General features: G+C 36.2%; 1 protein-coding gene and 1 long non-coding RNA gene across 5 annotated transcripts; one reads left to right on the forward strand and one right to left on the reverse strand.

Moving 5' to 3' along the window:
- The first annotated feature begins 990 nt into the window (after positions 1-990).
- LOC149562351 (RNA/RNP complex-1-interacting phosphatase) lies at positions 991-23,833 on the forward strand. 4 transcript variants are annotated; one of them, XR_016363925.1, is made up of 5 exons: positions 991-1,176; positions 1,224-1,849; positions 1,984-2,136; positions 8,292-8,444; positions 23,458-23,833. XR_016363925.1 is itself a non-coding variant. In XM_089825874.1 (3 exons), exon 2 carries the CDS (start codon positions 1,305-1,307, stop codon positions 1,827-1,829), a length of 525 nt encoding a protein of 174 aa, XP_089682000.1. In that variant the 5' UTR covers positions 991-1,176; positions 1,224-1,304; the 3' UTR covers positions 1,830-1,849; positions 1,984-2,299. The 4 variants fall into 4 exon arrangements, 1 of the variants encoding a protein (XP_089682000.1); XR_016363924.1 differs by lacking the exon at positions 23,458-23,833 and adding an exon at positions 21,654-22,869; XR_016363926.1 differs by lacking the exons at positions 8,292-8,444; positions 23,458-23,833 and adding an exon at positions 21,654-22,869.
- Positions 7,717-26,221, reverse strand: LOC149562352 (uncharacterized). The gene is made up of 2 exons (XR_016363927.1): positions 25,606-26,221; positions 7,717-8,107 (listed from the first exon to the last, which is right to left on the reverse strand). It is a non-coding gene; the product is annotated as an uncharacterized LOC149562352 (long non-coding RNA).
- Positions 26,222-27,742: the final 1,521 nt, after the last annotated feature.

Consider the following 27,742-nt stretch of genomic DNA (forward strand, 5'->3'; position numbering starts at 1 on the left):
AATTGTTGGATAACCTTTTGAGGTAAGGACGTAGCCGCTTTAATCCCTTTGATAACCCTTGAACTGCCCAAACTCGAGAAGCATCTTCCCAAAACCTTCGCTACCATTATGAATAAATATGGGGAGAAAGGATCACCCTGCCTCAACCCACGCTCAACACCAAAGAAGCCCCATGGAGTACATTCACAAGGACAGGAAAATTAATTGTTTCAACCATTGTGACTTACGCTCTTATCCATTGAGCATATGACTTCATGAGTAGTTATCACAACATCCAAAATTTGTAGACCCAGGACAAATCCATTTTGGGGTGAGCTAATATTACCAAGGAAGGGTTTTATCTCTTTTTTTATTAGTAAGAGGCCCAACCCATGGTTAGTTATCATTACTAGTTGTGATTATTTATTATTATTAGTTAAGCTCAAGTAGATTCAAACCCAAGACCTCTCAGAGACAAGGCTCACCTCTCAGATACGAGGTTCATAATTTATCATTGTGTTGTAGGCTCTTCCCTAAGAAAGGGTTTTATCTTGTTAATAATAACCTTTGAGAAAATTTTATAAACAATATTACAAAGGCTAATAGGTCTAAAATCAACCCAGACCTTAAGGATCAAACAACTTAGGGACGAGCACAATAAAAGTATTATTTAAAACCATCTGAACGTCTTAAACATCACACACTAAGGCTTGATTCCTAGGTTAAAAGTGTTCAATAGTCAAAATTGACTTATTTTTCCCACCTTAATTTCTTCCTTAGCGTGTGATGTTTAGGAGTGGTCATCCAAACCCGAAGCCCTATATACTTTCACGCAAAACATTGCCTTCGTTGTCGTGAGCATTCAACACTATGGACTAAGAATTGATGAGTGTCTCTAACATTAGAATCAATTATCCTATATTAGGTTTGGCATACGCACGAGAGAAGAATTGAACCTATTACTTTTAATATGAAATTATTATGTCGCACGCGATATGAGAAAGATAAGATATTTACGAATTTTGTCTTCTGCTGATATTTCACGAGGATTCGCAAGGATACAAATTTCTGAAATTGAAGTGTACCCTTGTGCAGAACAACAAGAAAATGATTGCGTCCATTCTTTAAAACAAATAATAAAAAATAAAATGATTTCATCAGAGACCAAGGGTCCGGTTACATGCGTAGAAAAGCGAGGTGGGTTAGTACTATTCACGTTGTTTATTGAGGTGTAGAAAAGCGAGGTGGGTTAGTACTATTCACGTTGTTTATTGAGGTTAATAATTTTATATTTTTCATTCCTGAGATTGAATTGGTCTCCTTCAATGGCCGTTCCCATGTCTTGCTGTTGCCTGCGTATAAGAGAAGCATTTTCTTCAAGTGGGTCTCAAATTTCCGGGAAAAGCCAATTTGGGTTTGCACTCTCAAGCCACCTAAGTAGTCTAGGATCGCAACAGGGTAAATCGAGCAATTTGGGTTCCTTTGCATTCCGATCCAGTTGTGTCCCTGGTGACAAGGGAGAACATGAAGTCAGCGAATCAGAAGGTTTGCAGGCTAACGAGGCACCTCTAGATAAAACCAACGAAAAATCAATATTGGGTACCGGAAAGACTAAACCTCTTATATCAAAACATAAGCTGAATTTGAATTTTAGAGGGCCAAAGATATCTTTTTTAAAGAGATTGAGATTGGATCAATCTATTGATGATTTACGGAAATTCGCAACGCCTCGGAATAAGGGTGATATCAGGGATGTCATGCTAATGAGCATTTCTTTTGCCGTTTATGTTTACATATCACAGAAGATTGTGTGTGCATATTGTGCGTGGCACTCTATGCTAAAGCCCTGATGGTTATAAGTTCTCTTCAGGTTCAATTGAGAAGCCTATGTTACATAAATTTCTTCTGTATTCTTAATCTTATTTATATAAAATGAGCCTTTATGTGCAAGCGATATGAAGTTGCTGATTCTTTCTTCGGTTTGTGGTGACATGTTTACTGCAGATACGTTTTATTGGCTTGATAGAAAAGAATTTGGCACATTAAGATTTACAATGCACGATTTGTACTGTATTTCTCTAATTTTTAATGAAGGTCCTAGTTTCTCGCCTGTTGTTGTGGGGTCTGAATCCAATGATTAAATGGATCACCAGCGAGGTACCCTCTTCTCTTGCTATGCACTGAACGCCAATATACAAACTATAAACTGTAATTAATTCTGACTAGCACTCTTCTGATTCTCTTGATTCTGGAACTCTTGTTGTTCTAGTAAATTCTGTTTCCAAAGCCTAAAATAATAAAATAGACTGATTAAAAGTTCCATCTGCTTTCTAGCATGGCCACTAATAGTTTTACTAAATATAGATCCTACCATTCAATCTTTTGAATATATCTCACCAAAGGTAAACCTTCTGCCAGTGCGCAATTAAATCTTTAACGTGGACATACTTTTTCTAGGTTCTTTGATGTAAGTCAAATAAATACATCTAAGATTTTGTTAATTGGAAGACAATAGTGAATGTTCCAGAGGAACTGAATTTATCGTTTTTGTTTATAAGATAATTTGTAGGTCGAATCACATAAGCAGTATTACAAGGCTTAAAGAGGGCTGCAAGAGCTGCGCAACTGAGGAGAAAGTAGCACAAAGAGTACCAAGGTCATAGACCTAAAAACAATACCTAATTAAAAAAAATTCACACAATAGATAAGCTACCAGAAATGTTGAGAATAAGGAAACAGTCAGATGGTAAGGCAAAGAGAGTCTCAACAAATTCAGGGATGTTTATCCTTCACAGGTGTTTGCTAGAATGAATTCACAAAACTCTTGGTGCAAAGTGTCAAAGTTGTAGCCCTTCCAGGTAGCCCCTTAAAACATCCATAAAATCTCTTGAGGCAGCTAAGCTGAAAGTGCCCTTCACGGGTAGCCTTTTGAAACATTTCAAAAAATTTCAAGAATAAAAGGCAAAAAGGCCTTTCCAGGTAGCCACTTGAAACAACCAAAATAACCCACATTAAAAATCCCAGGTTGCTTTTGGAAGAGTCAGAAGAACTTGGTAAGATGCAAATTGGAGAGGGTGAAATATTGTAGCCCTCACAATAGTTGCTTGAAACAACTGGAAAAATACTCGGTAGGCTTGAGAGTGTGAAGCATAGTAGCTCTTCACCTGTAGGCATTGAAACAACTGAAGAAAAGCTGCCTGCATTCTGTATGAATGAGTGTACTGAACTATCCAGGAAACACCAGGAAAGAACTGATTTAAAACAAATTGAAGATAAATTATTCATTTCGTTGAGAATAAACTATTATATTTTTTGTTTAAAACACAATTAGTTTTGGAGAGCTAATGCCTGAAGTATTATCTCTGTGATGGTAGACCAACTGGTTATGATAAAAACCACACAGCCCTGTTCAATGTCTATGGCCAGACAAGTGCTCGGAGAAGTCATTAGATGGATGCTCCTAGATATGTGCAACTTGTGATGAACATAAAGACTGAGAAATTGCTGTTAAATATGGCTTCATTCAGGGACAGTCAATGTCAGAGTCAAGAAAGCCCTTTGCACAAGTTGCCTCAAGAAACTTCTGATTGAGAATTTAAACTATATGAGTGTAGAACAATTCTTGAATGGCACGGATTAGTGATTGCGGTTGATCATGTATAAGCTGCTGAAAAGTTCTTTGAAAGAAAGGCTTGTTTATAAGCAAGAGACAAGAGATGGAACTGAAGAGCTTGGAAAATGTTTCACCAAAAGAGGGGTTTGACCAGGACCATACTGGAGTCTAAGGAAATACGGAGAAGGATTCCCATATTTGTTTCTTCAGATGACTTTCTTCTTTATTTTGAGATCTTAATAACACAAAGCTCTCAATTTAGAAGGAACTAGTGTGAAGACAATTCCTTTCCACAAAAAAATTATGGCCATCACCAGCCCTTCATGGAAACTGTTTCCAAGATTGCTGCAATTTGAGCTTTACATAACTCCTTGGCTGGAAGTTATTCTGGATCCCTCCATCTCAATGGTTTTAACCGACAAACATGTGGGGACTGCTCATGATACATTAGGTCACTCATGAGTTGTGTTCCATCAAGTTTTGGGTACTGGGGCGACAGGGGATGGCTGGATGTATTTCCAGTATGGGAGTACTTTTGGGTCCTTTTTTAGGTATGGTAGGGGATTGCTATTAAAAAATAGAGATTTTTAAAAAAAAAATTTAGAGAAATTTTAAATATTCATGCCATAACATTGTTAGAGCATTCGTCATAGGCATTTTAGAAGTTTACTAATAACATTAGACTTGAATTGAGATTTCACATGAGACTTGAGAAAAATACAATATACAAACCCACCAATTCTAGAAATAGAGAGGAAAACATTATACCTTAACACTCAGTTTTCGTTGTTGCCCTTGACTCAGCTTGCTCCATTGCTCAAAACTTATCCTTTAAAAGAAAACCTGCAAAACAAATATTTGTGTAGGTACTAAGGATATGGTTTTAACCTACAAACACGTGTGGACTGCTCATAATACATTAAGGGCCTGTTTGTTTGTTGGAATTGAACCGGAATTGGTATTTGCTAATTCCTAAAATTTCTAATCCGTGGTTTAGATGCGCCAAACCAGAATTGGTATTTTGGTTTTGTATTTCCATGCTGGCCCAAAATGAGCATTTGCTGATTTGACCTCAAGGGGGGAATTGGAGTTGGCAACTTCCAATTCCCATTTCTCCTAATCCATATTTGATAAACATTTTGGGTCTGGAGAAAGGTGTTGGATATAGCTCAGAAAACAGAGATGAGCAGCAGTAAGAAATAGCTGAAATAAAAAAAATCAACGCCAAAAATACCTTAGGAAAATTCTTCTAGAATGAAGGGAAAAACCCAGCTACACAATAAAATATCATTTTATTGATCATAAAATTCAAGTGTACCATGTCTTTCACTTGATGCGATATATATAACATAAAGAGAGACTCTTCACATTCCACTCGAAGGTCTCTTCAATTTCCTAAACATAACTCTTTATTACAAATACAACTCTTCAAATTTCCATGCCTTCACGCATGTTAAATGACACATGTCTTTATATTTAATATTAGAATTATCATCAATGTCATTTTTAGCTGAAGGTGACTATAATGGAATTAACGTCTAGAGATAAAGATTTCTATTGCAGCTACAAACTTTTAACACTCCCTCTTAGCCAGAGAGAAATCTTTAGCTGAGCAGTCACAATAGGCTGCAACCAAAATGTCAATGATAAAATCTAGTCACATAGATCCTATAAAATTTCATGGAATCACTCAACATGAAAATCCTGCGAGAAACACAACCAGATTCTCTTATGACGCTGAGAGAACAATTTACTCATGGAATCACTCAACATGATGGACTTGAAACAATTACTCATAATCATGGAATCACTCAACATGATAGACCTGAAACAATTAGTCATAATCATGGAATCACTCAACATGATAGATTTGTATGAATCACTAATAAGCCTATAATCACAGATTCTCTCAATGTGAACTATCATGGAAGTACTCAACATGACATCCAACTCCTATCACGGATTCTCTCCAGGTGATGTCATCATGGATTCTCTCCACATGATGATCACTCCCAAAGCGAAAGAGTTATTATAGTTGATTCGTACAATCTTATGAATTCACACAAGAATAGAAATAGGCATAACAAAAACAAGACTTAGTTCCATTTAAGTCTCAAATCTTACAAATACAACAAGCATTACAAGCATATATGAGAATGAGGGGGATTCCATAAGCACTCCCTCTTAATTGTGAAGCCTCCTCTGAAGCTAAAATCTCCCTCTAATGCTCAACATCTCCCTCTTAATCACAAGCTCCCTATGAATTCAAAAATATCTCCTCATGATTGCAATCAGCATTCTCATATTAATCTTGTAGGATGCACCCTGCAACCAACTAAAAGAGATTGAGTGAAAAATTAATCCATTATAAATATTAATGCTAACACCCTATTGTTTCCAATACAAAGTATAATTAATAGAAATCTTATCTTTTTCTCAAAAAAATCCTGATTTTGATGATGGAGCTGATCTAGCTCAACTCTTCAGATTATCTTGCCACAAATAGTTCTTCACCTTCCTGTGCGGATGCCACCCTGCTTTTCCAAATTCTCTCCACTTCTCTTAAACAATAGTGACGGGTTATTTAATAAAACATACATATGAAAATCTAACATTACATTGTATGGAAAAGCCCTATCTCCTGTGATCATCAGTATTTCTCTCACTATTACAAATATATATTCCTAAACCATTCGATGCTCTAAATAAGAACTCTTATCACTACAAAGTGTAAAGCCGTGCATAATTTACACTCAACATCTATATACAGCACAACTAAAAGCAATCATGATGCTCCTTACAAACCACAAAAAAATCTGAGAAAGCATACAAATAGTACTATCGTAGAGTCCATCATTACAGAAATATCACGACACCATCAGTATATCATTGCCAACATAAATTAACTCCAAGGCATATCAGAAAATTTCCAACAGACAGAAAGAAGAGTCCAATCACATAGATAGGCTACATTGCAATAAAACTCCCCCTTACTGAAGGCTTCCTTTCCCTAAATCATAGAGAGTAACTGAATAAAAAGATGAACCGACAAATATCAAGGATGCCAGGTATCACAGAGAGGCCAAGAAGATTTAAAAAAAACAAATATACGATAGATTGGAAAATAACACATACTAAAAGTAGCGCATGAAGCCCACCAAGATGGTCGATCACTGCTGGGAACACATACAATAATTTCTTTTATTAAAATGCTCAAGATATGATGCCATGAGACTACCCTTTCTTCCTTGTCATCAACGTCATGACAATAGTGAGAGCTGCTTCAAACTTTTCCGTTAATCCTATTAGACGAAAGATCTTCCCATGGAATTAATAAGAGGCTCCCAATAAAATTGCTCAAATCTAATATGTATGGTTAAATCACAAAAACTACAAATTCCTAGTGAAAGCTTAAATGTGATGGTCTAAATCAATTTGACCAAACTTTTTCCTATTTTACAATAATTTGCATGCTTGATGAGAATCAATGCAACTGAACAACATGAATATGAATGAGATGATTTGATTCTACCAATGTAACTACGAATCAAAAAAATAGAAATAGCTTCAATTTTGCAATGACTTTGAATAAAGTCTCAAACTTTTTAGAGGAAAGTAATGAAATGCATGACAATGTCCACATGCACACCGAGTAAAAGACAAACATTGGAAGCAATAGGAAATCTTAGAATACACTGAGGTGCGAACATTGAAATGAGACCAGATGGATGATAATCCTCCTCAAGAACATACAAGATTTAACATGTTGTAAAAACAAGATAAAGCACTAAACTGTTATTACAAAACTCAACATACCTTCTTATTGTTGATATCAAACCTAGCTCTGATACCATGTTGGATATAGCCCAGAAAATAGAGATAAACAACAATAAGGAATAACTGAAAAAAAAATCAACACCAGAAAGACCCTGGGAAAACCCTTCTAGAATGAAGGGGAAAACCCAGCCACACAACAAAATATCATTTAATCGATCATAAAGTTCAAGTGTACCATGTCTTTCGCTTGATGCGATATATAACATAAAGAGAGACTCTTCGCATTCCACTCGAAGGTCTCTTCAATTTCCTAAACATAACTCTTTATTACAAATACAACTCTTTGAATTTCCATGCCTTAACGCATGTTAAATAACACTTCTTTATATTTAATATTACAATTATCATCAACGTCCTTTTTAGCTAAAGGTGACTATAACAGAATAATTGTCTAGAGAAAAAGATTTCAATCGCAGCTACAAACTTCAACAAAAGGATCACATATTTTTAAAATGCAATGTGTTTTTCCACTTCATTCAATCTGATGCAAAGTCCCGAAGAACACGCAAAATGCTCAAACCTTGATTTCCATGGTACACTGAATTTTCTTGCTGCCTAGCCCATCTTCACCTTTCATTGGATGTCTCCTCCATTTCATTTTCCCACCCACCTTTGCATTCTCTGTCGCAAACATTGTATGCAAATGGCTTTTTAGTTTCCCTTGCACTAAATGTTTGGCTGTTCAAAAATGACCAAAATTCATTAGTTTTCCAGAGCATTCATCAAGTTTTTTTTTTGGTACAACTAGTCCAGTTCAATTCAGAATATATATGCCAGAATTGATTCTTTGCATGATTAGTTATTGAATTGAACCATACTAGTGAAATAATATATTTACTTGTTGAAATTAACTTGAATGCAGAGATTTACGTGGAGATTTCACCATGAGCTTGCAGCATAAATTTTTGCATCGTAGGGTTTGAAGTTTCAAGGTTCAAGTTTGATTAATCATTGATGCAAATCTTTCTAGTCATTGCAAAGCCTCCAAATCACATCATACGCCGACCTGCATCTGGTCAGTTAGATCCTAATCAGCTCAATTTTATGTAATTTGAAGCTTTGGCGCATATGTGGCAGCTTGTTCACTGAAGTTATGAAATTAGCTTTATATTTTATATTTGGTTTTATCACGATATTGTAGTGAAACTATTAGTAATGTAGGGTTTTAAGTCCAATTTGAGGTCACGAATTTGTCACGTGACTGCAAAGCTCTCTGATCGCATCATACAACAGCCTTTGTGTATCTGTCTCAATTCTAGTTTTGTACAACCAAATACAAGGAAAACATCTTCCCCATCAAATTCTAGGTGAACCAAACAAGTCCAATCATATTTCCAAACCCAAATTTTGGATTAACCAATCCAACATTTGACAAATTCTAGTATTAGACAAATGTTGCATTTGCTAATTCCAGTAGCCAAACGGGCCCTAAGTCACTCATGAGCTATGTTTCACCAAGTTTTGGAGACTGAGTTGATCTATACCCAGGCCCTTTTTGGTCTCGGGACCAAGATTGCCTTGAGTGTTAAATTGTTTTATTTGGTGCCCCAGTCGGCTTGCTTTGTTTTCGATCCCAAAAACTATTATATAAGGGAGCTTGGGCATTTCATTTTCACAACCACACATGCATGAAGGACATCAAGCACACCTATTATACACATACAAGGAGACCACTCAAGGAATATATCAAATTCTCAAACATTTCTCAAGCTTCAAGGATTCATTGTGTATATTTCCTCTTCAAGATCTAGTATTTTGTTGGCCATCAAGGGAGGAGATCTACATCTTGGCATTCTTATTTTTCTTCCTTTGTGCACATATACATTCATGGCTTCATGATTTGGTATTAGATTAGATTCATTGCATTTGTTGAGATTTCGTACATTTCTCTTTTGAAGACTAAGCGTCAACAACATCTAGCATTGCGAAACTCTTTCTAACAAGGGCTTCATGAAGTAAGGTGAATTATTGCATTTATCTTACTTCTTTACATGCTTGTACATCCTTGTCTCTTTCAAGGTTAATTCCTAAACAGGGTCTCAACCAAGGCAAGCCCCTCCCCCCAACAAAATTCCATTTTTCTTGTGTGTAGGAACGAGTTATTGGAATTGTGAACTCGGAATTGAAAACCTATTGTCGGAAGCTTTCAAAAGATTTGAGGTTGACCGGACTTCTGCCTTCCAGGAACACATCAACTTGGTGGAACATATACCGGTATGGGTCAACCTGTACATGGAGATGTGCACTTTTATGAGATTTCTAGGTTTTCTATCTTGATTTTATATTTGGTTTCAGTTTCTGCCCTGCAGTTTCTAGTCTACTGTTTTTTGAGCTGAAAGGTGTCTTCCATTACACATCTTCAAGGCTAGTCACTTCTCTCTTTTGTCCTTGTTTCTTAGATCTGATTTCTTACTTTAATAGGGTTGTACATGTGTTTCTTGCATTTAAATCAATTAACCTTAGGTAAGTTAATCAATCAATCCAATCAATTCAATCTAATCACATTGCAAATCTAAGGCTAATGAACATTGCATGAAAGAGGACTTGCTTGCGTACTTCCTTGATATAATTTGGGTTTAGTATTGGCATCCATTCACCTCACTTGGGTTGTGCTAATCTAACTTGAGTTATATTGAGAGTTATGTTTGGAAGCCCCTCCTTCTCTTGTATTGAATGGCTTACAGTGAAGATGTTTAACTAATGAACTCATCTCATGTAGTTTACATTAACAAATTGATCATTTCCATTTTCCCCCTAAAAAATTGCATTATTAAAAGATGTTATCCTTCTCAAACTTGATGAGTTTTCTTATCAACTCCATATGTCATTCCATGTAGTTGTTAGCTGAGGAATATCTCTGGGGCACCCATCTAAAGCCTATATGATCACACAACCTATTAGTAAAATAATGGCAAATATTCGTATATTGGAAAAGGGGAGTTTAAACAATAGAAATGTTGACATACATAAAGGCTGTCACAAGGTTTGAGTTCAAATTCGAGTTCATTGATCATAAAACTTGGATGAGATTCAACAAGGGTAAAAATTCAGAAAAAAATTGACATTAAATTTAACTTATATGAACTTATTTATTTTTAATATAAGTAATATATCCACAAATTTGTCAAATTGGTCAACATTATTTTAAAATAAACTAAGATTATTTCAAATAACATTGTTAATATTAAATATCATAAAATTTGGATGAAGTTCAGAAAGGGTAAAAATTTGCTGAAATTCGAACTTCATGGATGAAATTCAGCATATTTTTTGACTTAGCATAAAGGGATAGGGTGGAAAAATGACGCAGTGCAAGGTAGGAGAATCCCCAAAGGAGATGTCGTAGCCCCCAACAAATAACCACATGGCGGAAACAAAATAACAATGCAAGATTTGATACCAAATCATAACTCCTTATTCATAAAATAACTATTACATGCAATGTGTCGGGCTGTAAGGCCTTTCCGGTTACGGCCAAATACAATGGCAATTACAATAACAGTTCTGCAAGATCCGTCAAGATCCAACCAAAACACTAGCTAGTCCAGATCCACATTCTGGTAGAAACCTCCAAGGAAGATCTCAACTTGTGCTCGCAAGCCACCAAGCAACCTCCTTGTTTCTAAACTGTAGCCGCCAGCTCTTCTCAAACTCTAACCAAGATCCAAGTGTAAATTGCCTCACATTCGGTGCTCTATCCACACACTGACAACTCCACCACCATCCTATTGTAAACTGCCTCACATTCGGCACTTTGTACACAGACTCAGGAAAACTCACTCCTCGCTTCCTCCTTCTCTGCAAGCTTCTCCTAAGAAGAGATCACCCTTCAAGCTTTCACACCTTGAAGCTTGATTAGAAATGCTCATATGCCTTGCTTAAAAAGGCACTTACCATCCAAGACATTACAACCACAACCAATGTGGAATAAAAGGTAAACGCAACTACCCTTCAACAAATATTTAATTCCCACCCAAATACAACTAAGCATGATGCAGGAGTATCTTGGGTTTCTTTGTAATCTTGCACATTAGTTTATTCTGCCTAGTTCCAATTTGGCCGACTTTGCTCACATTTAATTTTGGTATAGTTAATTATATTTGATGAGGGCCGACTTGTGGTTTCTCTATGTTCTAGAATTATCCGTAAGCTATTTTGGCAAGTATAAGTAGGGTGTTTAGGTTTAGGGTTAGGGCAGATTTTTGGTGGGAGAGTTCAAAAGAAAAGAGATATGTGGATTTAAAAAGCTGATTTGGAGATCTGGAAGTTGTACATTTGTAATTCGCCGTAACCCAGAAGGCCTTACAGCTGTGCATGTATGCTGAATATTTGATGAATCAATAAATATATCCTTGTTCTCTCTTTCCTTGGTGTTGTTCCTTGTGCTTGCTTTCGTTGTGTTAACTCTTATAGGGTGGTTTGGATAGCTGGGTGTGCCTTTGGCCTAGTTATTCATCTATTACCTGCATCAGTTGGTATTAGAGCCTGAAGTTCATCCTTGTGGAGATTGGATTGTGTAGAACCCTGATTTGGATCTGATTGTAGGGTGGCAGATCTGTGGATTTGACCTATAACTTGCAGAGGGTTACGATCTTGCAGGAACCTGATTTGTAAAGATGGTTCATGGTAGAGGAAATAATGTTGATAATGCTATATTGGATTAGTTAAGACAAATTGCAGCCAGATTAGATGTTGTGGAGACAGCCCAGAGGAGAGGAGCGCATCTTGAAGATGTAAGTGATGATGAAGCAGCAACACCAAACCATAATCCAGAACCTGAAGAAGATCGAGATGAGGAAAGATTGTTGCGATTATTGTCTAGGGCAAATTCAAAGCCTGCTGTAGAAGTTGTTCCTTATGATGGGAAATTGGATACAAATACTGTGTTGGATTGGATCTCTGATATGGAGAAGTCCTTTGAGTATGAAAACACTCCTGATAACAGAAAGGTGAAGATTGCAGTCACTAGGCTGAAAGGTCATGCATCATTATGGTGGGAGCACTTGCAAACTGATAGACAAAGGAGAGGAAAGGAGAAGATAAGAACTTGGCCAAAGATGGTGAACAAGGTAAAGAACAAATTCCTTCCTGCTGATTACCAAGTTAGCTTATTGAGAAAGATGCAAAATTTGAAACAAAGGGACATGACTGTGAAAGAATATACGGAGGAATTCTATAGATTGGACATCAGATCTGGACATGTGGATGATGATGTTGAGAAAATTGCAAGGTACATTAATGGATTGAGATCTAAAATTCAAGATGAGATAAGTTTTGTGAAGTTGGAAACTGTGGAAGAAGCATACCAGTATGCTTTGAAGGCTGAGGAGATCTTGACAAAGAAGCATGAACAAAGACAAAGAGGTAGAGGTGGTAGATTCCAAAGAGGTAGAGGTAGATCTTATGGAGAAAGTGGTAGATCTGACAATTCTATGCAAAATAAAGGCAACTCTGAATAGAAGAGTGATGATATAGGCAAGATCGAATGGCAAGGTGACAATTCTTACCAAGGAGGCACTAATTCTTATTGGGGAAGAGGTAATTCCTATTCTAGAAGTGGATTTCATGGTAATTGTTTTAGATGTGGCAAAGAAGGGCATATATCTTTTGAATGTAGATCCTTTGAAAGTGGACAGAATAATAGAAATGTTGTGATTCAAGAAGACATTGAAAGTTCACCAAGTGGACCTGAAGTTGGAGAAAATTTGATGGTGAGAAGAACCTTATGTAATAAAAGAAGTGATGAGGAACCTGTTTTAAGGAGAAGTCTTTTCAAGACAAGATGTAAGATGGCTGGAAAATGCTGCAAAGTGATCATTGACAGTGGGAGTTCTACAAATCTGGCATCAAAAGAGCTGGTTACCAAGTTGCAGTTAGAGAGGCTGAAACATCCCAAACCTTATCATGTTTCATGGATCAAAAATGAGCATAAGATATTGGTAAGTGAGCAGTGCCTTGTGAAATTTAAAATTGGACATTATGTTGATGAAGTTTTGTGTGATATTATGCCCATGAATTGTTGTCATATTTTGTTGGGTAGACCTTGGCAATATGATAGACATGTTGTACATGATGGAAGATTGAATCAATATACTCTTTGGGTGAATGGGAAGAAACAAACATTGTTTCCTTTGATTGAAGTTCCAGATGAGGTTAATTGTACTACTGTAAAGATTTGTATGGTTAATGGGAAACAATTTGAAAAGGAAGTGAAGAATCAGGTTTGTTTTGCCATAATTTCAAGAAAACCAAGTTTTGTCAATGAAGGCCAAGTGCAAGAGAATAATGCTAACCGAGTGCCAGATAGTGGTGACCGAGTGATAGATGGTAGTATTGACCAAGTGCCAGAAGAAATTGCAAAATTGCTCAATGAATATAAAGACATTATTGTTGATGATTTTCTTGATGGATTACCTCTAGTAAGAAGTATAAGTCATTGTATGGATTTGATTCCTGGAGCAAGTTTGCCAAACAAAGCACCATATAGATTGACACCTATAGAGAATGAAGAATTTGACAGACAAGTGCATGAGTTGTTGCAGAAAGGTTTGATTAGAGAAAGCTTGAGTCCATGTGCTGTACCTGCTATATTAGCACCTAAAAAGAATGGAGAATGGAGAATGTGTACTAATTCCAGAGCCATTAACAAGATAACAGTGAAATATAGGTTTCCTATGCCAAGGATGGATGACATAATGGATTGTTTAAGTGGAGCAAAGTATTTTACCAACATTGATTTGAAGAGTGGCTATCATCAGATCAGAATCAGAGAAGGTGATGAATGGAAGACTGCTTTCAAAACAAAAGATGGTTTGTATGAATGGTTGGTTATGCCTTTTGGTTTGACTAATGCACCTAGTACTTTCATGAGGTTAATGAATGAAGTTCTGAAAAGATTTTTGGGTAAGTTTGTGATTGTTTATTTGGATGATATTCAGTAAGACTAAGGAAGAACATCTTGAGCATATTAGACAAGTATTGCAGAGGTTGAAAGAGGAAAAGTTGCTGATTAATTTGAAAAAGTGTTCTTTTATGCAAGAGTAGATTGTGTATCTGGGATTTGTGATTTCAGCTGATGGTTTGAAGATGGATCCTGAGAAGGTTAAAGCAATTTTGGAATGGCCTACACCTGAGAATGCGGGTGAGGTAAAATCATTTCATGGTTTAGCTAGTTTTTATAGAAAGTTTATAAAGAATTTCAGTGCTGTTTGCAATGCTATGACTGAGACAATGAGGGGAGATAAAAAGGAATTGAAGTAGACACATGGAGCTGATAAGAGTTTTGAGACTGTGAAACAAAAGGTTATAGAATTACCGGTATTGGCTTTGCCTGATTTCAACAAAGTATTTCAAGTTGAATGTGATGCAAGTGGTAATGCAATAGGAGTTGTATTAAGTCAAGAAGGTAAGCCTGTTGCTTTCTTTAGTGAAAAGTTGAATGATGCTAGAAGGAAATATTCTGTGTATGATCGAGAGTTTTATGCTATTGTTCAAGCATTGAAGAAGTGGAGACATTACTTGATGCCTAAGGAGTTTGTGTTGTATAATGATCATAAAGCTTTACAATACTTGGGAAGTCAACATAAATTGAATCAAAGACATATGAAGTGGGTTGAATATTTGCAGAGTTTTACATTTGTGATTAAGCATAAGAGTGGAGTTACTAACAAAGTTGCTGATGCATTAAGTAGAAAACGTTCTCTGTTGACTGAAATGAAAGTTGAAGTTCTTGGTTTTGATGAGATGAAAGAGTTATATGATGCTGATCCTAATTTTTCTGAGGCATGGAGAGAGTGCAGAGCACCAAATCTAACAGATCACATAAGTAAGTATGATGAGTATTTCATTCAAGAAGGTATGTTGTTCAAAGGCATTCGGTTGTGTATTCCTAGAAGTTCTATGAGGTTGAATCTAATTAAGGAAAAGCATAGTGGTAGATTAGCTGGACATTTTGGAATTGATAAGACATTGGGTTTGCTGAAAGAAAAATATTATTGGCCACAAATGTATAAGGATGTTCAAAATTTGTAAAGAGTTGTGGAGTTTGTCAAGTTGCAAAAGGAGTGAGTCAAAATACTGGTTTATATACACCTATTACTGTTCCTGAGAAACCTTGGACTGACATTAGTATGGATTTTGTTCTTGGATTGCCTAAGACAATGAAAGGGTATGATTCCATATTTGTGGTAGTGGACAAATTTTCTAAGATGGCTCATTTTATACCATGTAAGAAGACATTAGATGCTGAGCATGTTGCTGAACTTTTTTTTAAAGAGATTGTGAGATTGCATGGATTACCAAGAAGTATTATTTCTGACAGAGACAGTAAGTTTGTTGGATATTTTTGGAAGACTTTGTGGAAGAAGATGGGTACTGAGTTGAAGTTTAGTTCTACATTCCATCCACAAACAGATGGACAGACAGAGGTTGTGAATAGAAGCTTGGGTAATTTGATAAGATGTTTGGTTGGGAATAAGCCAAGTAATTGGGAGATGGTATTGGCACAAGCTGAATTTGCATATAACAATTCTGTGAATAGGAGTACAGGGAAGACACCTTTTGAGATTGTTACTAGAATGCATCCTAGAGGCATATCAGATTTGAGAGATGTTGTTGGTGAAGAAAAGAGAAGCGCTGCAGGAGAAGAATTTGCTGATTTTATGCAGTCTTTGCATAGGGAAGTGAAGTTGAGATTGGAACAAAGTAATTAGAAGTATAAAGAGAATGCTGATTAGTCTAGAAGACACCATGATTTTCAAGTTGGTGATGAGGTGATGGTTCATCTGAAGAAATGAAGATTCCTAGCTAGAACATACAGTAAGTTGAAGATGAAGAAATTTGGACCTTGTAAGATCTTGAAGAAGTTTGATAGTGGTAATGCTTATGAAGTTGAGTTACCTGATGACATGGATATATCTCCTATATTCAATATTGCTGATTTGTATAAGTATCATGAGTCAGAGGATGAAATTGCTGTACCTGATGATTATCCTAAGAAACAAATTGAAGAGGTTGAACAGATATTGGATCAAAGAGTTGGTAAGAGCACAAGAGGAAAAGATTACTATGAATATTTGGTGAAGTGGAAGAATAGACTAGTTGAAGATGCTACATGGATTTCTCAGTCTGAGTTGGATTCAGCTCAGGGTGTGACACTTGCATGATTCAGGAGAATCATTTTTTTTTCCCAACCCTAGTTGTCTGATGCAGGAGCATCCTAGGTTTCTTTGTAATCCTGCACATTAGTTCATTCTGCCTAGTTCCAATTTGGCCGACTTTGCTCACATTTAATTTTGGTATAGTTAATTATATTTGATGAGGGCCGACTTGTGGTTTCTCTATGTTCTAGAATTATCCGTAAGCCATTTTGGCAAGTATAAGTAGGGTGTTTAGGTTTAGGGTTAGGGCAGATTTTTGGTGGGGGAGTTCAAAAGAAAAGAGATATGTGGATCAGCTAATTGGCCGTAACCCAGAAGGCCTTACAGCTGGACATGTATGCTGAATATTTGATGAATAAATAAATATATCCTTGTTCTCTCTTTCCTTAGTGCTGTTCCTCGTGCTTGCTTCCGTTGTGTTAACTCTTGTAGGGTGGTTTGGATAGCTGGGTGTGCCTTTGGCCTAGTTATTCATCCCTTGCCTACATCAAAGCACCACCATGTGGCCCAACAAATATTAAATGCATGATTTAATAAAATGTCCACAAACTTCTACACACCTTGATAAATGGAATGACAACCATTTTTATTTATTTTTCTATTTATGCCACCTATGCACCTCGAAAATAGAAATTCCGTTTTTTTCTTCCTCTTTTTCCTTTTTTTATTTTTATTATTTTTCCTCTAATTTTCTTCACTCTCTGTCTCCTCCAAATTTTTTTCTTAAAAAAAAAAAAAAAAAAATTCCCATGCAAGATGCTCTTGCATCAAAAAATTTAGCCTCACAAAATTCAGCTTTCCTTTGGGACAGTTAAATAAATTTGCAGCTTTTAGCAGCAATGTAAAATGCCTTCGAAATAGCAAATGGCCATTCATTTAGTCTCACACTGGGAGTACTGTTTCCTTGAACCACTAAATTGGTATGCTACAAATACCACTAAGTGAATTTGAGTGTCAATAGGTACAAATCTAACATGTTACAACTTTGAGATACCAAATACAGTCCTAGCAGCCTCTAAATATTCAACTACCATCAATGGAGAACGTTGCGTGCACTCTGTGGCACTTGCATCACATATGCCCCAAATAGGCCTTGTGGAGATGAACAACAATACCTTTTGTCCCTTGACTTTAGGAGGAAAAGGAAATATTTCCTTCCCCACTCCTTTAATGGTTTTTAGAGTTCTTCAACATTTCTGAAACTAATGCCCCACATGATCCAAATTGGATCGTAAAAACTAGTTACGTTGTAATGTCCTCTCTTTCCTAGTTTTCAAATAATGATCATCTTGCTAGCCTTTAGTTCTATTCCTGAACACTAGAGCAAATAAATAATAAATAAATGATGTGAATAATAAAATAAAGGAGTAAAATGCTTAAATTAAATTTTTAGCACTTAATTATTTTACTTTAAGTCATAAAAAAGGACCAACTTAAGTAATGACCTAAGCATTCCTGGGCAATTTCCACATGGTGAACTTTTAAAATATTATTGAGGTGAATATTGTAAAATTAATGTCAAGCCAATTTATAGATAAGATAAGATAATGATATTAATGTCCAACAAGAGACCAACAAGGGTCTAAGGGATTGAAGATACAACAAGGAATAAAACAAACCCAACAAGAGCACCAAACAGTGTCTAAAGAAGAGCGAAAAATAAAGCAAAGAAAGAGAAAAGCAGACAAAAGAGAGGGACTAGCAATCCTTTTTGAGTACAAAGAAATCTAGCACTAAAGGATAAGGCCCAGAGCGATCTTGGGTTTGGGCCCGTCTTTGAGTAACCCTGAATAAAGGGTGTCCCTGTTTGGTGAAACCACGATGACCTCTAACAGATTTGTTGTGCTTGGAGGCGGATGTGTCCAGTGGCCGGTTCTTCCCCTGGCGGAGGATGTGGGCGGGAAGAAGGTGGTGATGAGCTGAATTGAGGCTTGTCTCTAGGGAAACATGCACTGAAGAGTGAGATCACGAAGCTGAGAAGTCTCACGTAGGTACAACGCTGAAACCGTTGGTCAGAGTAGCTGAAAAAGGCTGAGAGGGATATACATTCTTTGAATAAGCAATGGAATCTGCCTATGACTCATAATAAATGGGGCATTTGAAGATGAAATGGATATCAGTCTCAAGCTTTGACAAGGTGCAAAGACGATAGATCCAATCATCCCTAGTCAAATGATTATTTGTTTGGTAGCAAAGCTGGTGGGAACCGACTCTGAAGGACCCTAGAGAAATGCGAAGGGCATGACATCAGCATTGACTCAAGTAAAAGGGGCGAACGATAGTCCTGTCACAGATCTCTAAAAAGTGCTCAGAGTAGAAGGCCATCCGCGGTCGCAAGCCCCCAATTGGGTTAATTCAAGTTGTGGTGATGTACTGTCTATAGATGTCAAGTTTGATGTGTCTATTCAGCTCTTGCTGAGAGGGGAGGAAATGAGCGGGAGCTCCAATGAGAACTGGTAGGGAGGGAGGTGATCAATGTTGATCCCTATCGATCTCAGTAGTTAGTGGCCTGTGTATACCAACAACGAGCTCTAACCCTCAAATGAGATCTGGCAATCTCCACCGAGGAGCAGTAAACGTGGTATGAGTATCTGTGGTGACCGTCAATGGAGTCCGAAAAGCCTCTGAGGCAGTGAATGAACTAGATAAAATCGAAGATGGCACTAAGTCTGAAAGGATGGGCATCAAACTCGGCCAAAATAATATTGTGTGGAGTGAACCAGTGCTATCTAATAGTCCGACGGAGGAGAAGGGTCTGGACCTGCTTGACCGAGGCTCAATCCGAATCCTGAAGCGAGGGCCCCCAAACCACAAAGCCATAAAGAACAGTTGGTCTAACCAATGCGTCCAAGAGGGATAACTTGGACTCAGTGACCTGAAAGTGATGCCAGAAACACTGCCTTTCTAGAAGGGCGAGGGAGCCCATCCCCTTAGCAACTCTGGGTAGGTGAGCGGGTCTCATACTGAAGTAGGGACTAGAGTACTTCACCCCAAGATAATTATATGAAGAGACAATCTCAATCGCCTGATCCTGTAAGCTAAAGTGAAGATGCGAGGTCTTCAGAGAGTTGAAGACCATAACCCGAGTCTTGCTTAGGTTCACAATAAGTTGATTTTCCTTTGGAGGAAAAAGCTTACAAGAGGCATGAGTCTGCTTGGGAATTCATTTGAACTTGATTCCATATTGATTTTTTCCTCTGCAAGAGATTTTCCTCTCTGGTTTTCAGGACGCAAATCGTGAAGGCATTGTGTTTTGGACAGCCAACCAAAGCACCATTACTGCATACTTTAAATTGCTGCATATAGGAGCCAATATAGGTTGAGAAGAAGACAAATTTCATTGTTTTAATACCTCAAAGTGGTCTGCGATCAGTCTGGTCAATCAAAACCTCGATTTCAGAGCTGGAGTTTGGGATGGCTATAGAAGCATCAACAGCAAGTTCGACCAGATTGGATAAGACATGTCTGGAGTGTTTCAGTGGCCTGCAACTTGATACAGCAGCAAGGGTAAGTGGAAAACGTGGCTTAAATAAGGATGGGTGCTTTTCAACAGTACTCCAAAGGTCTGCATTTGATGTGAAACGATTATTTTTAACAGTAATCAGGTCAGTGGTATTGAAAGAATCAAACTTGGAATTTATAATCTGTGATTTCAGTCTGTGTTACTTTTTCTTGAACTTTAAAGGGAATGTAATAATATCACCTATCGTTGCATTAATATTCCAATCTGTTTTTGAAATAGTAAATGAATTTTTGTTGTTAATCAGTTCCATTTCAATAAATAATTGAATATTGCATGAGTTTCAAAGAGAATAGAGAAAGGGATATTTTGTATGTCTAGCTGACTGAACCTCTAATCTCAAATTCCTTGTCAATGAAGTGCATGACTTAATAACCAGTTTTAGTGTTCCTTGTAAAAGCTATTCAACAGAGAATCAGTTCGCAGAAGACATAAAGACATAACACATGCAGACTGATTCAAGGCGATGCATACACCCAATGACCATTGGACAGCTGTGAAATCAAAATCTCAGATGACTTTGTCTGCAACAAAAATGGTCAGGCCACCTGTGAATTTATGCCAAAACCATGTTGCACAAAACAGGACAACATGATGATTTCACATAGAAAATAGAAAACTGATAGACCTCAGGACCCATGGATGCTGAAGCATTTAGAATTCTGAAGTCCATTTTTTCAAAAACCTTGCACTGTTTGGACTCCTTGTCTCATCTATTCACTTAGTTTTTGTATATGTGAACTCTTCGAGTGTCATGTATAATTTCTTGGTTGAGTGCTTTGGGGATCATAGTGGTGTATTGGAGTAGAGTGTGTTGGAGCAAGGTACAAAGCACAAAATATTAAAAGTTGTAAGAACTCTATTTTAAGGCTGTTAGTGTTTTGGGAGAGCTTAGGATAGGCATATTGGTATGTAAGGTTGCAAAAGATAGTGGTAAGAGTAGGTATGGTCCTTGGTGTTATGAGTATTTCCCGTTTTGAGTTTCTACGGGGTAAATTCTGTGTTATGAGCTCTAATTTTCCAGGTTTCAGTTCTTGCTTCTTTCTAATTTTGCAACTACCTACAATCATTTACAATACTTAACAAACTTTTTTTAAGTATAATTAGTTGTTTATTATAGCTAACTAATAGAGCAGTTGCAATCCCCAATTGGATGCTACTCGTGTTATACTATTCAAGCCCTTTTTCATGCACTATCTTTGATTGATTTTCATAAGCACGTGATGTTACTGTGGATATATGATACTTGTGGACTTATGGTTATTGATAACTATGCTTCGATCATTCATGTTTAATCATGTGGATTCAACATTGTAAATGAATTAAAAGGAATTATATTTTTAAAAGTGCTGTGGTGCAGCTGGAGTTCCTGTTAAGGGCTGCAAGAACAGTTTTGACCCAAATGCACAGAAAATATTATAACAGAGGTTTCAGTGTTTGCCAGTGTCTGTAAAGAGAACAACCTGCATGATATTAACAGTACAGCAGATAACTGCTAATTTTTAATAGTCATTGCAATTGTAACTGTTAAACCTTTTTGTTGCAGGACTTTGTAATGATAATTATAAGAATACAATATAAACAGAATTGTGGCATAAAGATCTGAGAAGACAATGCAAACACAACAACCAAATGTTCTAACCTGTGAATGAAGAATGCTACTTAAAAGAATCTTGTTTACAATGAATAAATCTGCATTGTGGAAAGACAAATTCATATCTAGATATGATGGCTTTTCAAACTGCCAGATGGGCTATGGACACACAAGGATTTAAGAGACAACAATGCATAGGTAAGCAATAGTCTAGACTCTAATGTCATAAATCAATGCACAAAGAAACAGAGCACTTAAACTTCAACAGGTTGGAGAGAGATTTTGATTAGCTTCTATATGCATAAAAAAGGTTACTTTTGATGGCAACTGTATCTGTACATGCCTTGTCTATGCTCCCACATTATGCATAGTCTACCAGGGCAATTGTAACCACATCTGACAAAATTCCTCTATGCATGATGGTTTGATTGATGTCCGTATTCTTTTCCAAAGCTCCCATATTGGTACACTATCAGGGGCTGTAGCCGCATCTGACAAAATTCTTCTATGCATTATAGTTTGATGGATGTCCATAACCTGGTCCAAAGCTCCCATATTGGCATACAACCAGGGGTTGTAAACACAGCTGACAAGTTCCTCTATGCACTATGGTTCGATGAATGGCCATACCCTGTTCCAAAGGCACTCATATTGGCACATCCAGCAGGCATTTGGCAAAGGTTGTGAAATTTGGCATTGCACCTGCCTACAATTGCTTGAGAGTTTCTAAGGCCTTTCAACAATTCTATTCTGTGCATATCCTGCAATCATTGCAATCCATGACATAACATTTATTTGAGGCATTCTATCAACCAATTCACACACCTTGTCCATACTTCCAGACTTTGCATAAATGTCTACCAGGGAAATTGCAATTACATCTGATAAAATTTATCTATCCATTTTCTTTGATGGATGTGATTACTTTGATCCGAAGCTCCCATTTTGGCACAGGCAGCAAGGATGCTGGCAAAGATTGTGGAGCTTGGCTAAACGGCTAGCAATTGCATTTGCTGAATGTTTCTAAAGCCCTTTTAATAAAGATCCATTTATGTATATACTGCAATCATTGCAGTCCATATGACTTTGAATGTGTCATTGGAGAAACAAGTAGCAGTATCCTTATTATTTATGGCTCCCTAAATAAATGTCACAGTATTGCATGGGATATTCATCTTGATCTTCATTTAACCTACCAAGTGATTATTGATTTGAGATGTAAAAATAACTTCATGTTGTTTGATTTAGAAGAGGCATTCAACCACAAATATGGGTATTTCAAAATAAGCTTAGTATTCTTGGTGCTATTGTCTGTGTTTATGGTCCTGTTGGATTAATATAACTTTTCAAATCCGCACAACAATCTGGTTTTACATGTCTATAAAAAATTGGTTGTGGTAATGCTATTGCTTTTGGTCAGACATTACAAGCGGCTGCTGTTTATAAATGTATATGCATTCCAATATAAATTTCTTGCTTTTAAAAGATTTTTCCTTTGAAGGGATCATTCTTTCAATTCAAAGTAATCACTAATCCACATCAAAAGGCCAAACGAGGATCTTTAGTGAGGAAATTATTTGGATTTATTTTAACCTATTTGACTATTTCAAATGGAGATTAAGATTGTTAGCATATAACATACCGCTGTATATTTAAAGAGATTTCATAGTAAAAAAAATCACACTTATAGAAAACACAGTTTATAGAAAAACATGCATGCAATACACACTATTCAAATAGCTTATTGGTTTTGCAGTGGTTGTTGGGTTGGGTCATCCCGTGGAGCAGTTGTAAGCAATTATTAACAAAATACAATTCATACCGGTAGAACTGTAAAATGAAAGTGGAATGTGCAAGGATGGCTTCTATGCAGAAGCAGGAAAAATGAAGCCAGAACAAGACTAATTAAAGCGAGGACCTTTCTTCATTTTGTGCTGCTTGTGCAAATGGTTGGGTGCTTATGATTTCCAAATCCGGATAAGTTTTTTTTTTTTTTTGGCATTCTGAGTGCATACAAGAGCTGCGAATGCTGATCTCTGCATGACGTGGGGCAAAGATTAAATATTCACATTATATAACCAGTTTCAATGTAATGTAATTTGTTTAACACATTTTTTCTAGAATACAATTTGTGTGTCTAGAGTTAGCACAAACACTTTAGCCAAAGGTGATTACATGCAGTATTTATACAGGCAGGATGCTAGAAAGCTTTGTCTGCTTATGTTTTCTCTTCTCAATGCTTCTGAGCAACCCCATATCAATTGTAGCTGCACTTTATATATATAAAGTGGGACAATTTCAGATCAAAATATTGGTAGAGAAATTTTATCTGCTGGCAATTTTCGTAGGTTTAGATCTTGCAATCTGTAATTCCATGCAAAAGAAAGTCAAATAATATTTTATGCAGACTAATCGCAGAGGAACATGACTAGATGTAGAGAATTGAACTCATGTAGTATTGAAGAATCTTGAGAATACATTGAAGAGTGAGTAGAATGCTACAGATACAGTTGAGGCTGCTTGTTTGATGAGATCAGACCATGAGGGTGTATACAAATTCATCATGTAGCTCGATAAAGAAGAACAAGAAAGTAATCGTACCTGTCACTTCAGTGATTGGTCCATACAACAAAATGGCATGCTAAGAAAGGGACCTAAACTAGCTAAATACATTCCTGGAGTACTTTCTCTATAGAACATAATTCATGAGACCTGGAAGAAGATAGCATATCAACTGGAGATATACATAGATACCAAATTGAATTGGCAATAGACCTATACCATGTTTTGTATGTGACTAAACCAATTGATCCATTATCCGTAAAGGGCACTAACCTGACCAACAGCATACGTTCTTACAAAATGCTTCCCGCAATGCTTTCATTACAGAACACAATCACTTCCGGTGCGATGAGAACTTACACTATCGAATAGCTATTGACCCATGTGAATATTATAGCTTCATATAAGACAACGCAACAATAACATTGTTTCTACTCCTGACTTAGTGTGAATATTTTAATTACATTTTTTGAGCCTACAAGCAGTTTTTGCAGAGTACAATTTGCATGATTAAAGGAATCGCAAACAGCTTAGCTAAATATGTTTGTTTATAGGTGGTATTTATACAGGCAGGATGCGAGAAAGCTTTGGCTCTTTATGTTTCCTCTTCTCAATGCTTTGGAGTAACTCCCTATTAGTTGTAGCTGCACTGAGTATATGCCAAGCGGGAAGATTTCAGATCAAGATAATGCTAGAACAAAACTTGATCCCCTGGAAAGTTTTGTGGGTTTAAATCTCGCAACCTACAATTCCAACCAAAAAGAGTTCAATTTAGGCAGCCTAGTGAAGATCGATGAAACAGAAGGCCCAAATCCCATGATTTGAGGTAACAACTAAGCTAAAATAGAGAACACGGGAAAGCACAGCTTATACTATGGGAAAGCTATTGTTTCAATAAAAAATGTTTGAATAGCCTATCAATATATGGTATTACACGTGCGCTGAAACCTAGTTCACTGACAGCTAGAGCCTAACTATGCTATAATCTATAATTCAAAATAAATACTCTTCCGGTTAAAGTAAGTACATATTTTGACAAGTTACTTTGTCAATTAGTTGAATGATTTTCCGTTTTGTATGTCAAAGATACATATATGATATAGCTATTAGCAATTACAATGCGAGGAAATTACAGCATAAATGGACAATGAAAAAAGGCATATTCAGTAGCCAACAAATCCACCATTTTGGAATTCTATGCATCAAATATTCCATAAGAAGCGAACTTTTAAAAAACTGTGTTGCATTCTACACATTGTTCTGCTCAATCATTTTCTGTTTTTTTTGTGAATGTTCATACGAATTTCTTCAATGAAATCGCTTGACGAAGAGGATTGCATACCATTTAGGAATGAAGAATCACGAGAACGCATTGAACATGAAGTAAAATGCTGCAACTGTAATTGAGGCTACTCATGGCTTAGTGTGATTGGGGTTGTCATCGTCCCATGGGAGGTGAAGTACAAAAATGTCATGTAGCTTAAGAAGAAAAATCAAGTTGCGACTGTAGAAATCTATCCATTGAACAAAATGGCATGATTAGAAACTGATGTAAACAAGTCAAGAAAATAGGGCATTGTAGAGTACGCTCCTGCATTGCTTTATCCTGGAGAGTATAAATCTTGAAAATTGGAAGATGATAGCATATCAACTTGGGATATACATTGATACCAAATTGAAATGACAATAGACCTGTACCATGTTTTATATGGAACTAGATTTTACCTATACTGTGTTCTAATGTAACTAGATAGACCTAATGATCCATAAAGGTAGAACTAACTCGATCAGGAGCACAGGGGATTGCAAAGAACATTCCTATAATGCTTTCTTTCTTATTTTCACTGCAATTAGAGGTTGCAGAATTGATTAACTGTTGACCCATGTGAACACTCTTGCTACACCACATAAGACACCCTAAACAATGACAACGTTGGTATTCCTCACTAGATGTAACGTGTAATTGAGCTGGAGTGCGAAAGGAGCAAGCTATCTTAAGAATCCCAGAATATGTAAAAAAGAAGCAAGCCTAGATAGATAGAACCCGCAGAGTAGAATATATCCTCATCGGTATGTATGATTTATAATATATAATCTCTACTATGCCTTAGGAGCTATAAATCGCTCAAGGAAGGATAATGTACACTTCCACAAACCCTTAGGGTCCGTTTGGTGAGCGGAATAGGAATACGTATTCTGGAATAGAATGTATTTTTGTTCTCCGTTTGGTTCAGCCAATATTTGATGGGAATTTGCGGATCCGAAAATTTATGTTTTCTAAAATAAAATAAAATGGAATAGGAATACGTATTCCAATACCACCTATTTTGGTGGAATTGCAAAACTCCATTTTTGGGCCAAAAATGGAATACATATTCTATTTTTGCTTCGTATTCCAATCCCATTTTGGTGCATCCAAACAAGGAATTCAACATTTTTGGAATACGTATTCCTATTCCGCTCACCAAATGGGCCCTTAATGACCGCCATCTACATCCATACATGCATTGCTAGTAATGTGAATATAGATAAGTGGATGAACGGATTTAAATATGCACTTCAAAATCGGTAACATTGCAATCACTTCTGATTTGTGCTAATGTTGATTATCATTTGGTTGCAAAATTAGGAAAGATCTCTAAGAAAACAGAAAAATGGATAAGAATACAGACAAATTTTGTTAAGAAACTCAAATAAAACAAGAGACGCAAAGCGTCGTAGTTTCTACCATATGTGTCATGATTATAGTATTAGTATTGTAGAGTGTGACAATAAAGGGTTGAGATGGAGGAATACACTTCAATTTGAAGGAATGAAAAATGCATTAGAACAACATTCTTAATATCCTTTGATCTTTTAGAAGTTTAAATATCTTAATTATAATTGTACATAGAACTAAAGAAGAAACATAGACAATTATATTTTGCATTAATGTTTGTAGTTGAATGCGAGTAGATAACTTATAGCTCTTACCAAGTGTAAAATTGTAATTCCTTACTTCACTATGTCATCAGAATTTTAACATCGTCTATTATCATCTTTGTATGCTATTTTTATTTATTAAAAATATTCAATCAACAACTTGACACACAAAAATGATATAAGATATTTTAAATCTTAAATACATAAACATAATTGTACATATCATTTTAACATTCTTTGTTATATTATTTAGTTTTTATTTTCTAAAACTAAAATTATTTATTACATTATTTACTTTTTATTAGTTTTTATTCTTTAAAGGACAACATGAGTCAAAATTTTATGAGTTAGTATTCTATTATTATTAATTTGACTAATGATAAAGTAAAGTGTTGTGTGACATATATTTTATAATAATTAAATTAATTGCACAATTAATACAAAAAAAAAGAATTTGAAGTTTTCCTTGATTTTTGGTGTCAAAATTTAATTTTCTCCATTACTATTTAGTAAGATCCAATAAGATTTCAATTAAATATTATTCTTATTTTTCAAAA

Source organism: Cupressus sempervirens, chromosome 4, assembly GCF_028749045.1.
Source record: "Cupressus sempervirens isolate cs-2001-9-10 chromosome 4, ASM2874904v1, whole genome shotgun sequence".
Taxonomy (NCBI): Eukaryota; Viridiplantae; Streptophyta; class Pinopsida; order Cupressales; family Cupressaceae; genus Cupressus; species Cupressus sempervirens.

Coding starts and splice junctions, on each gene's coding strand:
- LOC149562351 (XM_089825874.1), top strand. CDS start 1,305: ATGGCCGTTCCCATGTCTTGCTGTTGCCTGCGTATAAGAGAAGCATTT.